The sequence below is a fragment of the Balaenoptera physalus genome (genome assembly GCF_965194825.1).
Source record: "Balaenoptera physalus genome assembly, chromosome: 21".
Lineage (NCBI taxonomy): Eukaryota > Metazoa > Chordata > Mammalia > Artiodactyla > Balaenopteridae > Balaenoptera > Balaenoptera physalus.
This window is the reverse complement of record NC_138902.1, coordinates 20,770,518-20,784,900: the sequence shown is the minus strand read 5'-3', so window position 1 is coordinate 20,784,900 and position 14,383 is coordinate 20,770,518. Positions and strand designations below refer to the sequence as shown.

The following is a 14,383-nucleotide window of genomic DNA, read 5'->3' as shown; positions in this document are numbered from 1 at the left end:
CATGCACCGCAACGAAGAGTAGCCCCCGCTCGCCTCAACTAGAGAAAGCCCGCGCGCAGCAACGAAGACCCAAGGCAGCCAAAAATAGGCAAATAAAAAATAAAATTAAAAAACAAAAAAGAAAATATAGAGATGTAGTGCTTAAGCTGGAGTGGACAGAAAAAAACGGAAGGTGGATCCCTATACCTCCTTATACTGAAATAAAACAAAATTCATTAAAAAATAAAGCCATAAAAATACTAGAAGAAAACATGGAGGGATAGTTTTATAATCCTGGGGGTAGGAAAGCACTTTTTAAGCATGGATGGAAGCCAGAAAACCAAAAATGAAAAATGATGTCAATTACATACAAATTAAATATTTTAATAGGTCAAACCCATGATAAAACTTAGAAAAATAAACTGGTAAAAAGAATATTCTGAATGAGACAAACTTAGTACATAATTACACATATATTGGAATACATAAAGAATATACAGATATCTTCAAAAGATTAATAAAAAGACTATGCAATAGATAGTTGGGCAGAGTACTTAAACAAGAAAATCACAGGTTAAGTAAAAATTGTCAACAAACACAAAAAGATGTCCAACCCCACTAAATACACAAGAAGATTCATATTAAAAAACCTTTTAGATGGCAAAGATTCTGAAGGATAAGTAATTACCCTTTTCAAGATAAAAACACTCAACAAACTAGGAATAGAAGGGAACTTCCTCAACAGGGTAAAGGACATAAAAAACCCCACAGCTAACATCATGTTTACTGGGGAAAGATGAACACTTTCCCCCGAGGTTCAGGAACAAGCTATATACGTAAGAGCAAAGAAAACACATGTCTACACCAAAACTTGTTCAAGAATGTTCTTAGCATAATTATTCATAATTGCCAAAAGGTGGAAGTGACCCACATGGTCAACTGATGAATGGATAAACACAATGTAATGTATCCATGTAACAGAATATTTTTCCATAAAAAGGAATGAGGTACTGATACATGCTGCAACATGCAAGAAGTCTGAAAACACTGTTAAGTGAAAGTCACCAGTCATGAAAGGCTACTATTTATGACTTCACTTAATGAAATGGCCAGGCCAGGATAGGCTAATATATAGAGACAGAAAGCAGATTAGTGACTGTGTAGGGGTAATGGGGGGCTTAGGGGAAAAGGGACATGAGAGCTTTTAATGGGTAAAGAGTCTCTTTTTTTGAGGTGATAATGGTAACATATCACACTCACTAGGCTGGCAGAAACATTTTTTAAATTTAGTTTTTATTTTATACTATAGTTGATTTACAATATTGTGTTAGTTTCAGGTGTACAGCAAAGTGAGTCAGTTATACATATAAATATATCCATTCTTTTTCAGATTCTTTTCCCGCATAGGTTATCACAGAATATCAAGTAGAGCTCCCTGTGCTATACAGTAGGTCCTTGTTTATTATCTATTTTATATATAGTAGTCTGTATATGTTAATCCCAAACTCCTAACTTATCCCTCCCCCTTACCTTTCCCCTTTGGTAACCATACATTTGTTTTTGAAGTCTGTGAGTCTGGCAGAAACATTTTTTTAAAAGTATATGGGGGCTTCCCAGGTGGCACAGTGGTTAAGAATCCACCTGCCAATGCAGGGGACAGGGGTTTGAGCCCTGGTCTGGGAAGATCCCACATGCCGCGGAGGAGCTAAGCCTGTGTGCCGCAACTACTGAGCCTCCGCTCTAGAGCCCGCGAGCCACAACTACTGAGCCTGTGTGCCACAACTACTGAAGCCCGAGCACCTAGAGCCCGTGCTCTACAAGAGAAGCCACCGCAAATAAGAAGCCTGTGCACCGCAATGAAGAGTAGCCCCCGTTCACCACAACTAGAGAAAGCCCACCTGCAGCAACAAAGACCCAATGCAACCAAAAATAATAAATAAATAAATAAATATATTAAAAAAAAAAAAAAGAAGTATATGTACTGGCAATGATGTAGAGTAATTAGGTAACCTGACACAACCACTTTTGAAAACTGTTTGACATTGTCTTTGGATTAAGTTGCACATTCCTGATGTAGATGTATACGCTATAGAAAAACTCTTGCACATATGCACTGAGACACGTACATGAACATTTAAAACAGCAATATTTGGAATATGAAGAAAACTACAAAATGTCAAAACATCCCCAGAGGAATAGTGTATAGTCACAAAATTGAATAATGTGTGTGTGTGTGTGTGTGTGTGTGTGTGTATACAAATATATGAGTGAAAATGAAGAAACTACAGTTATACATATCAGTGTGGAAGAATCACACAAACATAACACTGAGCAAAAGAAGTAACAAAAATAGCTGCAATGTAATTCTAGATGTATAAAATCGAAAACAGGTAAAGAACAACTATTTTGCTTAGATATTCATAATGTATTAGAAAATCATATTCAGAAGTTGTAAGACCAGCACAAATGTTACTGAAGTAGAAAAATATATGTATCTTACCAGCCCTCTTAGGAACTCCTGTTGAGAGGAATCTCAAAGATGTCATAAGGTGTCCATTATCTACTTTTTGACCAATAAATTTTACTGTTACTATTGCATATGGAAGACACTGCCTAGGTTTATCTACTGGCTTTGAAAGATCATCATATTCATAGAGGTATACCTAAAAGATAAAGAAGGAAGAGAACATTTTTATGCTGATTAATTTTTTCAGACTTGAATAAGCTCCTATTTTAAAAAATCTACCCACATGCCGTGGAGCGGCTGGGCCCCGTGAGCCACAATTACTGAGCCTGCGCGTCTGGAGCCTGTGCTCCGCAACAAGAGAGGCCGCGACAGTGAGAGGCCCGCGCACCGCGATGAAGAGTGGCCCCCGCTTGCCACAACTAGAGAAGGCCCTCCCACAGAAACGAAGACCCAACACAGCCATAAATAAATTAAAAAAAAAAAAATCTAGATAACTGCATGTTGTTATTTATTAATCAGCTTCCATACAGCCCCACTCTCTCCCTGCCTTCTTCAACCTTAGTTTTCCTGAAGAGGAATTTTTTTCCTCACAGCATATTTTTTCCTTGATAGGCTTCCAATATCAGCAGAAACAAACACAATCTGTTTTTAAATAAAAAAGTATTTTTTCATTAAAACTTCAATGTTTTGCATATGCTGGGAACCACTATATTTTATTTGGGAGGAAAAGTCAATTAGAAAAATAACAATAGCTTAATATATCTTACATGTGGGAGCATATATATATTTCTAAAATATTTATCCTCATTTAATCATATATATTATATATAGTATGTATTACATAATTTAATCTTCTATAAAAGATTAAAGGTCTACTAAGTGTCTCAGTAACGTATGACAGAAAATTACTGTGTAGTAATTAGTCTACCATGTAATGACTAATACATAAGCCTTTTCTCCTTTTGCGAAGATCAATAACATTTCAAAGTAGCCTTGTTTGTTTTGCAAGTTAGGAATTAATCTATGAAACATCTAAATAAAAGCAGCCACTGTACTTAGAACGAAGTTAAATGTAAATCTGGAAGCCTCTTTATTAATGTTCCCAGATCACAAATATTAAAACAACTTTTACTATCTATTTATTTAGGTCATATTATGGTGAATGAAGTAAGAGATTTCCATTTAATATTTTGGGCAGTTGTTTTAAGGCTTGTATCATACAGTGTGAGGCATGTGACTTTCAAGTTGTCAAATGAACCAAAAAGTTAACATACTGCTGAACTGTAGGCTTGTAGTTCAATGGTATCTTTCAAAGAGGGTATACTTCTTGACATATGGCAGTCAAAGTTAGGAGAAGGATCCAAAGAAACTTTGTTTTTATCCATTGAAGGCTGAATTTTCTTCACTTTTCCAAAAAGAACCTGGAAAAAAAAAAAGGCAAAAAGAAGGTAAATAAAAATATTCCAAAACGCTTTAAACTCTCATACTAGGAAAGTAAAGCTAGCTTCTTTTTTAAGGAAAGAAATTCGAATGGAGAGATAATCCATGTCCCAGATGAATGGCATGACTTATTGTAATTATGTCAATTCCCCCTTAAATTAAACTCAAAGACTACAGTAATTCCAATAAAAATTTCAGAAAATCCATTTGTAGAAATGAGTTTTAGTTTAAAAACTTCCCTGGAAGACTAAACAAGAATAACGTATACAATTTTGGAAATAATTTTTTGAAATAAAATTTGGGTCAGAAATAGAGAATGATGGAACAGGAAAGGTGACATACACTTCCAGATATTAAATACTTTTTAAAAGAACGGTACTACCACAAAAAAGGCAGAGAGGGGAAAAAAGCCACACAAAATAAAAAGCCCAGATAAGTCCAAGCATCTATAAAAATATAGTATGATATTAAAAGCATCATTTGAAATAAATGAAGCAAAACCAGATTATTCAGTAAATGGTGTGGACTTGAAAAAAACTAAATTCCTCTCAACCTATAAACCAAAATAAATACCAAACAAGGTAAACATTTAAGTAATATAAACACTGTAGAAAGAAATACAAGCAAATATTTATCTAACCTCCAAGTGAGGATTCTTTTCTAAGCATATTGCCAAAAACCATGAACTAAAAACAAACTTCACTGTAAAATATTCCAAAGCTTCTGTACATCAAAAACAAATGAGTATAAAAATTAAAAAAACCATGAACTAATTAAGTGATAAAAGGTGGGGAAAAAGTGCAATTAATATGAAAACAACTACAAATTTTACTTAAGTCAGCAATTCTATTACTTTTTTTTAATATGCTAATAATTCATTCAAAATTGAAAATAATACTAAATGTAATGTGGTACCCTGTACTTGGATACTGGAAGAGAAAAAAACATTAGTGGAAAAACTGGCAAAAGCTGAATAGTCTGTAGTAAATAGTACTGTACCAATGTTAGTTTCTTTTCATTTTATTTTATTATTATTTTTTAAATTGAGATATAATTGACATACACACTGTTAGTTTCAGTTTCTTAGTTTTAACAGAGGTGCCATAGTTATATGAAATGTTAACATTAGGGGAAGCTGGCTAAATTGTATACAGGACCTTTCTGTACTACCTTCATAATTTTTCTGTAAATTTAAATTTATTACAAAATAAAATGTTTATTTAAAAAAGAAAACAATAAGTGATAAAACATTATACACAGAAAAGCCTAGCTCTCAACATTCACTTTAATGAATTGATAATGCTTATGAATCAACTAGAAACAAAGAAAGGAAAATCCAAGAATCTAGCAAAGGATATTAATAGGCAGTTCACTAAATACTGTCAATGAATATACGCAGAATGTTAAGCTCAGCAATAACTATGAAAAAGAATAAAAAACTGAACCAACAATGAGAAACTATCACATATTAAGACTCGCAAATATTTTTTAAAAAATATAATACACAGAGTTAGTGATGGTGTGAGATAACAGACATCCCCCACAGGCTGTGGAAAGGAATGTCAATTAGTACAACCTTTCTCAGGACAACTGGGCATTACATATCGAAAGCTGTGAAAGTGTACACATACCTCTGACTCCTAATTTGACACTCAGGAATTAATCAATTAATTCTTAGCAAATAATCACAGGTGTGTGTAAAATGTACCTACATGAATAATCAAAGTAGTATTTAAAAGTACAAAAATAAGAAAACCAAGTAATTTATATCCCAACATTAAAAAATGTGTTGCACAAATTTATGGTAGAGTTGTACAGTGGAATACTATGTAGTCGTTCAAAAGGATATTACAGAAGAATATTTATTTAATGACATGGAAAATGTTGATTTTATAATCAATGAAAAAAGCAAGTTACATAATATATAAAGAATGTATTTTAATGACCATTATACAATGCATATCCATATATATGAGCAGAAGACTAAGTATAGGTATACAAAAAAATTGTGTCGTTATTAATGGGCTTTTTGGAGCTTCTTAGTATGTTCCAAATTTTCTAAAATCAGTATGTATTATTTTTTAATATAAAAATAAAAATAAATCATGCTTTATGAATTTGATAATACCTGAGGTCTAAAAATAATTAAATTATACCAAATGAACTGTTGGTTTTACGTGAATGTACACACATCCTAAGTTACACAACTGAGGATCCTGCCTACTTACTGTGATTTTAGTAGTCCTGGCAAAGCTGCAATTAACAAAAAAGTATATCTTAACCAGTTTGTTGATGCTTACAATTCGACTGTAAGATTTTTTCTTTTTTTTCAATTTTGAGTAATTTTAGACTTTAAGAAAAGTTGCAAGACAGTTCAGAGATCCCATATACCTCTACCCTGTTTTTCCTAATGTTAACATCTTATATAAGCATGGCAAAATTATTAAAACAAAGAAATTAATATTGTATAACACTATTAAGTAAAATAAACAGTAAGAGTGTAGCAACTTTAGCTTAAGTCAGAATTATTAATACCAATGTTTTGAGGAAAGACACTTAGAATACTCTGGTATTAATTATAGTCTGAACAAAAGAGAGAAAGATAAGAGGGTCAAATAGGAGAGAAAAAATATACATTAGGAAAACCAATATGATAAAGGCTGCCTTTGTTTACTTGAAGACTTTTATGCTGCACACCCAGTAGAGTCAAAAATAGGGAAAAATTTCAAATGATGATGATGATAGTAATAAATAATTATTATTTATTTTATACAATGCAACTTTAAAACATTAATAATTCATATTGAAAGTAAAATACATTTAGGTCAATTTAAAGCAAACTGAATATAATATTTAGTATTTGTTTTGTGCTACCAACCTTAAAAACTGTAATACTTTCTACAGTAATGCTTCTACTATGAGCAAAATTCAAGGCCACATCAACATGTCTAAATATATAAATTCCAAGAAGAGGGTTGCCTAGTATCTTCAATGTAGATGTTTTGGTACTTATTCCATTCTGATATATCTCAGCCACATCACTCTGAGGAAGTGCTAAAAAGCAGAAATGTTCTTCAAGTTCTCTGCCGTGTCTTCCACTCCCACGCATCTCTGACCTAAAGCAAACAGCGTGTAATTAAATGAGAACATCAACAGAATTTTCAAGGAGAAGATGAATACTTGAGCTAGCCTGCTACAGTTATGGTAACTATCCTATGGTAACAAGTTAGGCTGAAAAATCATCTAAGGAAAGAATTCAGGAAATAGTTCAATAACTACTTGTGTAGGATTATGGTCTACATTCCGTATAGGCCAATGGAAATAAGGGCTAACATTTCCTGAATGCTAATGTCCCCAGCACTGTTAAGACTTAACCGTTACATACCTTTTGTCATTTTGTTCTCAAATCCCCAAGAATTGAACTACTGCTATTATTATTACTTATTATTGTCATTGTTGTTACACACATTTTTAAAATGAGAAATATGAGGTTCAGAGGGTTAAAACTTGCCAAAATAGTAAAATGACAGAGTCGGAAATATATATGCCAATTCTTGTCCATTAAGTTCTGGAGCTAAAGTTCTTATTTGTGTTACAGAGCGAAGGACATGCATTTCTTAAATATACACAGAGAGAGACACATACACAATACACTTACATATGGTCAATTATTAGGGCCATTCTCTATTCTCCAGGGATCTAGGTCACAGCTGGGAGAAGCAAGCTAGAATTTGATTACAGGTTCCTATCTTGGCACTATGAAAATTATGAATCATTCTCAGAAAAGGTTATAATCTAAAGTACAGACACTATTGAACTTTTACCTACATTCCACGAGAATCACTGCAACACATAAAACACCCATCCTTCTCCTCCAGTTGGTGGACCGGGGAAGGGAGTCCTATGTGGCCTGCTCAGGAGCAGCAGCGGCGGCAGCAACTGCCACAGCAGGTGATAGCGACAGAGAGCTTCAATCACCGTGACACAAGTGTGATTCCAAAAGACTATCAGCAGTGGAGAAGCTACAGAACCTAGAAAGTAATGTGCATACCACAAAAGGAAAACTCCTCTTGAAAACCACACGCTACCTATATTTGTTATTTCCTGGAACACCACTCAAAAGAATTTGTATAAGTATACTATGCACATTAGTGTATTAATATTTACTTGCAAAAATAATTCACCTTCAACAGTAGACAGGCCCATGGCAACAAAACACACGGCAACAATAACAAGCAAGACTAACCAATGAGATCATGACCATTTCTCTCAGTTCTGGAAATGTCAGCCTTAACTTTCAACTCCACCGTCATCATTTCCCGCTCTTGTTTTTAGCTTGACGTCAGACTCTGTAAACCACTAAGATCTCTATGTTGATTGTTAAGGTTTAATTCTCACAGAAGAATTACAATACTTTTTTCTGTTTTCCTAATTTCTCATGTGGTTTTTCTTAGGATCTGGAAGAACTCCCACAACAATAGCACAAAGCATGAGAGGGAGGGAGGAAATCAAAATATATTGTTGTAAGGTTCTTACAGCACACATGAATCACATTACGTGAAGGTGTGTTGTGATGAAGATGTATACAGGTATACCTTGTTTTATTGTACTTCACTGCATTGGGCTTCACAGATATTGCATTTTTTATGAACTGAAGGTTTGTGGCAACCTTGCGTCAAGCAAGTCTACTGGCACCATTTTTCCAACAGCATTTGTTCACTTTGTGTCCCTGTGTCACATCTGGATAATTCTCGCAGTATTTCAAACTCCTTCTTTATTATTATATTTGTTATGGTGATCTGTGATCTGTGATATTTGATGTTACTACTATGATTCACTGAAGGCTCAAATGATGGTTAGTATTTTTTAGCAATAATGCATTTTTAAATTAAGGTGTGTACACTGTTTTTTTAATGCTGTTGCACACTTACACTATAATGTAAACATAACTTTATATGCACTGGGAAGCCAAAAAATTTGTGTGAATCTCTTTATTGTGGTCTGGAACTGAAGCTGTGATACCTCCGAGGTATGCCTGTAATGTAAAACCCTAGAGCAGTGGTGCCGTTGACATTCTGGACCAAATAATTCTTTGTGTTACCTAGTCATCTTATTGGCTGAACATTATATCCTGTTAATGGACTGAGTAGAATGAAAAAAATACAACTTAATAAAGATCCGATTCAGGGCTCCAAAAACCTTTATAAATTCAAGTAAAAAATATTCCCTGGAGGTTTCTGTTAGTAATAATACTGTTAAAAACTTTGTACTTTTCAATGTATATTCAGAATTACGCTTGAAAAGAATTTAGGACTAAATATGATTTACATAATCAAAATTACCAATTAAAAATTAGCCTTTAGAACTATTTCTAGGTCTAAAAAGGTTTGTAAAAGGTTGACTTTCAAAGTTATTCAGACACTAGGATCTATGTTAACTCGTTAAATGACAGCAGCTCTGAGTTTCAACAATTCCATTTCAGAGACGATAGGTAAAATGAATCCAAATAGTCTTTTGTCTTTTTTTTTTTTTTTTTTTGGCCGTGCCACCGTGCGTGCCTTACAGGATCTTAGTTCCCCGACCAGGGACTGAACCTGCACCCTCGGCAGTGAAAGCACTAAGTCCTAACCACTGGACTGCCCGGGAATTCCCGTACACAGAATATTTTCAATAAATATACAGTTGGCTCTCTGTATCGGTTGGTTCTACATCCATGGATTCAACCAACCATGGACTGCAAACTTAATTTACAATCCATGATGGGTTGAATTTGAGGATGCAGAACTCGTGGATATGGAGAACCAACTATGGGATCTGAGCATCCGCAGATTTTGGTATTTGGGGCAGGTCCTGGAACCAATCTCCCATGGGTACCAAGGGACAACTGTAAATGTAAAAGACTTAGATAAAACTCACATTGATGAGAAGTTATACAAGTTAGCAAAGCACAATGAATGAGTGGTAGAGCTGTGCACTTACACCTGTCACCAACCTAAATTCCTATGTGTGCACCATGGCAAGATCCTGCTGATAACCAAGGCCCTACAGCAGCATGTAGGCCCAGATCCGCCCTGTCTTCTGTCACTGGTCTGCACCACTAGGCTCACCTGCAGCTAGCCCTTCCACAGTGATGGATACCCCTGGCCCCCATCAGGCCTCCAAAGCTACATATCCATGGCAAGATCCAGCAGTCACAGTAGTGCACACCAACAGCCAGGACCCCCCCAAAGCTGTCAGTGCACCTGCCATTGGCACTTGCCTTGACATCTGCCCTGGCCCCCATTGCTACATGTGTGTTTATTTGATTTTTTTTTAATCATAGAATTCTAAGTATTTAATCACATTTTGAGATAATCGTTTAGTTACAGTAAATACTTTTTGCTTCCATTTTCCTTTCTTTATTTTATTCACTGTAAGTTATCTTATTGTTCCCAAGAGAGTATAACTTTAAAATGAGTTAACATGTTACATTACATTTTCCTTTCTAACATGAAATTTAATTATATTGCATTTAATTCACGTAAGTGTTCATCTAACAAGTGGATTCTTAAATATTTTTTGAGTTACTAAGAAACAGAACTTCTCTTTTTCCTCCGTTTTCTCTTTTCCTTTCCTTTTGCTCCTCTTCTTCCTTATTCCTCTTTTTTCTCAAATAAATTCCTCAGCATTGTCTTCTGCTCGCAGATTCACAAAGCTGAGCCCGCTAGAGCTGGAAGAGGCTGTAACGATCCTCCTGTCCATGAGTTCCTGACCTGGGGTTCACTTACACAGGAAAAGTCCCAGGTTGGCTACTGTGGGGAGCCCAAAAACCTTAGAATTCTGTGCAAAGCTCTGTGTTCATGTGCACTTCCCTGGGAAGAGGAGCTATAGCTTCATCAAATTCTCAGAGGGGTCCCTGACCCCAAAGGTTAAATAAGTATCACTGGTGAGAAAAACAATGGCCAAGATGTCAAAATAGCTCATCCAGGATCACATAACTATGTAGTGGCAGAACCAGGAGTAGAAATTAGGTCTCTGGCTTCTAGTACAAGGCTTTTTCTGCTGCACTAAGAAAGCGGAACTAGCTTCAATTTTTATGGGGTTGTTGATATACAGTTTATGTCTTCTTTTTTTAAAATTTTCTTTCTTTTTTTAAAAATGTTTAATGGAAACAACCTAAATGTCCATCAATAGAGGAATGGGGGCTTCCTTGGTGGCACAGTGGTTGAGAATCTGCCTGCCAATGCAGGGACACGGGTTCGAGCCCTGGTCTGGGAAGATCCCACATGCCATGGAGCAACTAGGCCCGTGAGCCACAATTACTGAGCCTGCGCGTCTGGAGCCTGTGCTCCACAACAAGAGAGGCCGCGATAATGAGAGGCCCGCGCACCGTGATGAAGAGTGGCCCCCACTTGCCGCAACTAGAGAGAGCCCTCGCACAGAAACGAAGACCCAACACAGCCATAAAAATAAATAAATAAATAAACGCAAAGTTTAAAAAAAAAAAAAAGCACAGTATCTTCTGCTTATATTTAAAAAAAAAAATAGAGGAATGGATAAAGAAGATGTGGGACATATATACATGGAATATCACTCAGCCATAAAAAGGAACGAAACTGAGTCATTTGTAGAGACATGGATGGACCTAGAGATTGTCATACAGAGTGAAGGGAGTCAGAAAGAGAAAAACAAGTATCGTATATTTGTAGAATATACGATAATGCATATATGTGGAATCTGAAAATATTCATATAGACGACCTTCTTTACAAAGCAGAAATAGAGACACAGATGTAGCGAACAAACATATGGATACCAAGGGGGAAAGGAGGGGTGGGATGAATTGGGAGATTGGGATTGACATATATACACTATTGACACTATGCATAAAATAGATAACTAATGAGGACCTACTGTATAGCACAGGCAACTCTACTCAATGCTCTGTGGTGACCTAAATGGGAAGGAAATCCAAAAAAGAGGGGATATATGTACACATATAGCTGATTCACTCTGCTGTACAGGAGAAACTAACACAACATTGTAAAGCAACTATACATGTGTGTTTATAACCAGCCCTGTCACAACTCAGGCACCTGCAACTGGCCCACACAGCCGAGTGTGTGCATACAAACCAGCTTGGGCCACTACTGCTGCTTACTCTGGTCCTCTCCCTAGTTTACGGACCTGGAGGTGCTGCTGAGAACCCCAACAGCCATTGTAACCTCTGCAGACCCCTGGCAGTGTTTGCCAAAGACCACACAAATTGTCGATGTCGTGGATCCCAATGGCCTGATCTACTGAGTTACACCACAATTCCCAAGACATGGAGCCACCACATGCCCCTCCACGTGGCACCCTGCAGCACTAACCCAGGGTCACAGCACTCTCTGGCATGTCCCCACCCCAGGTGAAGGTCTTTTCTTAGCAAAGTTAGTCCATAAAGTCTCGTCTTTAAATGTGCAGACACCTATGCAAGGCTAAAGGACCATGAAGAATCAGGGAAATGTGACTCCACCAAAGAAATACAGTAAACCTCCAGTAAATGGCCCCCCAAAAATGGAGATACAGGATTTGCTCTACAAAGAATTCAAAATTGTTCTAAAGATGCTCAGGGAGCTATAAGAAAACACAGATAAATACTTTAACAATATCAGGAAAAGAATATAAGAACAAAATGAGGAAAGAAAGAGAAAGAGAACATAAAAAAGAACCAAAGAGGAATTTTGAAGGTAAAGAATACAATGACTGAAATGAAGAATTCAGCAGAGAGCTTCAACAGCAGACTAGACCAAGCAGAAGAAAAAAAATCAGTGAGCTCAAAGACAGATTGTTTAAAATTATCCAGTCAGAAGAGCAAAAAGAAAAAAGAAAAGACTGAAGAAAGCCTACAGATCTTATGGGACACCATTAATAAAACAATCTATACGTTGTTGGATTCCCATAAGAAGGATAGAAGGAGAAAAGTGAAGAAAGCTTATTTAAAGAAATAATGGCTGAGAACTTCCCAAACCTCAGGAGATATCCAAGTTCATGAAGCTAACAGGTCACCCCAAAATTCCAATCTAAAAATGATCTTCTCTAAGACACTATAATTTTATTTTAAAATTTTTAAATAAAAATTTTATTAAAATTAAAATTTTTATTAGACAGTTTTATTAAAAACTGTCTAAAATCAGAGACAAAGAGAAGATTTTAAAAGCAGCAAGATAAATTTTTTTCTCTCATTCAAGGGAACCCCCAATAAAGCTATAATCAGATTTCTCAGCAGAGATCTTGCAGACCAGAAGAGAATGGAATGATACACTCAAAGTACTGAAAGAAAGAAAGTGCCAACCAAGAATACTTAACCCAGGCAAGCTGTCTTTCAGAAATGAAGGCAAAATAAAATGTTTCCCAAACAAAAGCTGAGGGAGTTTATCACCACTAGACCTGCCTTATGAGAAACGCAAAACGGACTTACTCAAGGTGAAATGAAAGGGCTGTAACTGGTAACATAAAATGTATGAAAATAAACAATACACTAGTAAAGGTAGATATATAGTCAGATTCAGAATACTTTAATACTGTAATATGGTGGTGTTAACTCTAGATAAAAGGTGAAGTACAAAAGTATTAAAGATAGCTATAGCTATGATAATTTGTTAATGGATACACAATATAAAAAGATGTAAAGTGTGACGTCAAAAACATAAAATGGGGGAAATAAAAAGGTAGAGTTTTTGCATGCAATTAAAGTTAAACTGTCATAAGCTTAAGATAGACTACTATACCTATTCAATGTTTCAAGTAAGCCTCAGGGTAAACACAAGCAAAAACCTACAGCAGATACACACAAGATAGAGAAGAAGGAATCAAAGTGTACCACTACAGAAAATCATCAATTCACAAAGGAATATAGCAAGAGAGGAAGAAAGGAACAAGAGAACTACAAAACAGCCAGAAAACAACAAGATGGCAATAGTTGGTTTTTACCTATCAATAATTACTTTAAATGTACATGGTCAAAAAGCACAGAGTGGGTAAAAGGATAAAAAAACAAGACACAACTATATGCTACTTATAAGAGACTCACTTCCAGGACACAAATAGACTCAAAGTGAAGAGATGAGAAAACATCCCATGCAAACGGAAACCAGAAGATAGCAGGGGTAGCTACACCTATAAGCAGACAAAACAGACTTTAAATCTAAAACATTAACAAGAAACAAGGTCATTATAAATGATAAAGGGGTCAATTCACCAAAAGGACATAACAACTGTAAATAAATATGCACACAATATCAGAGCACCTAAATATATTAAGCAAATACTAATAGAGCTGAAGGGAGCAATAGAGAACAATACAATAATAGTGGGGGATTTTCAAACCCAAGTTTCAACAATGCATAGATCATCCAGACAGAAAATCAATAAGGGAACATTGGACTTGAACTATATTTTATACCAAGTGGATCTGACATATACAGAACATTCCATCCAACAGCAGCAGAGTACACATTCTTCTCAAGGGCACATG

At 35.6% G+C, this 14,383-nt stretch overlaps 1 protein-coding gene across 7 annotated transcripts in view; it reads right to left on the bottom strand.

Moving 5' to 3' along the window:
* TEX15 (testis expressed 15, meiosis and synapsis associated) overlaps nt 1-14,383 on the bottom strand; it is an 87,337-nt gene that overhangs the window by 19,863 nt on the left and 53,091 nt on the right. For all 7 annotated transcript variants that reach the window (XM_082444568.1, XM_082444569.1, XM_082444571.1 and 4 more), the window contains 3 exons: nt 6,765-7,002; nt 3,721-3,867; nt 2,480-2,642 (listed from right to left, as the gene is read on the bottom strand). In XM_082444568.1, the coding sequence (XP_082300694.1) occupies nt 2,480-2,642; nt 3,721-3,867; nt 6,765-7,002 (548 nt within the window). The remainder of the gene's footprint in view (nt 1-2,479; nt 2,643-3,720; nt 3,868-6,764; nt 7,003-14,383) is intronic.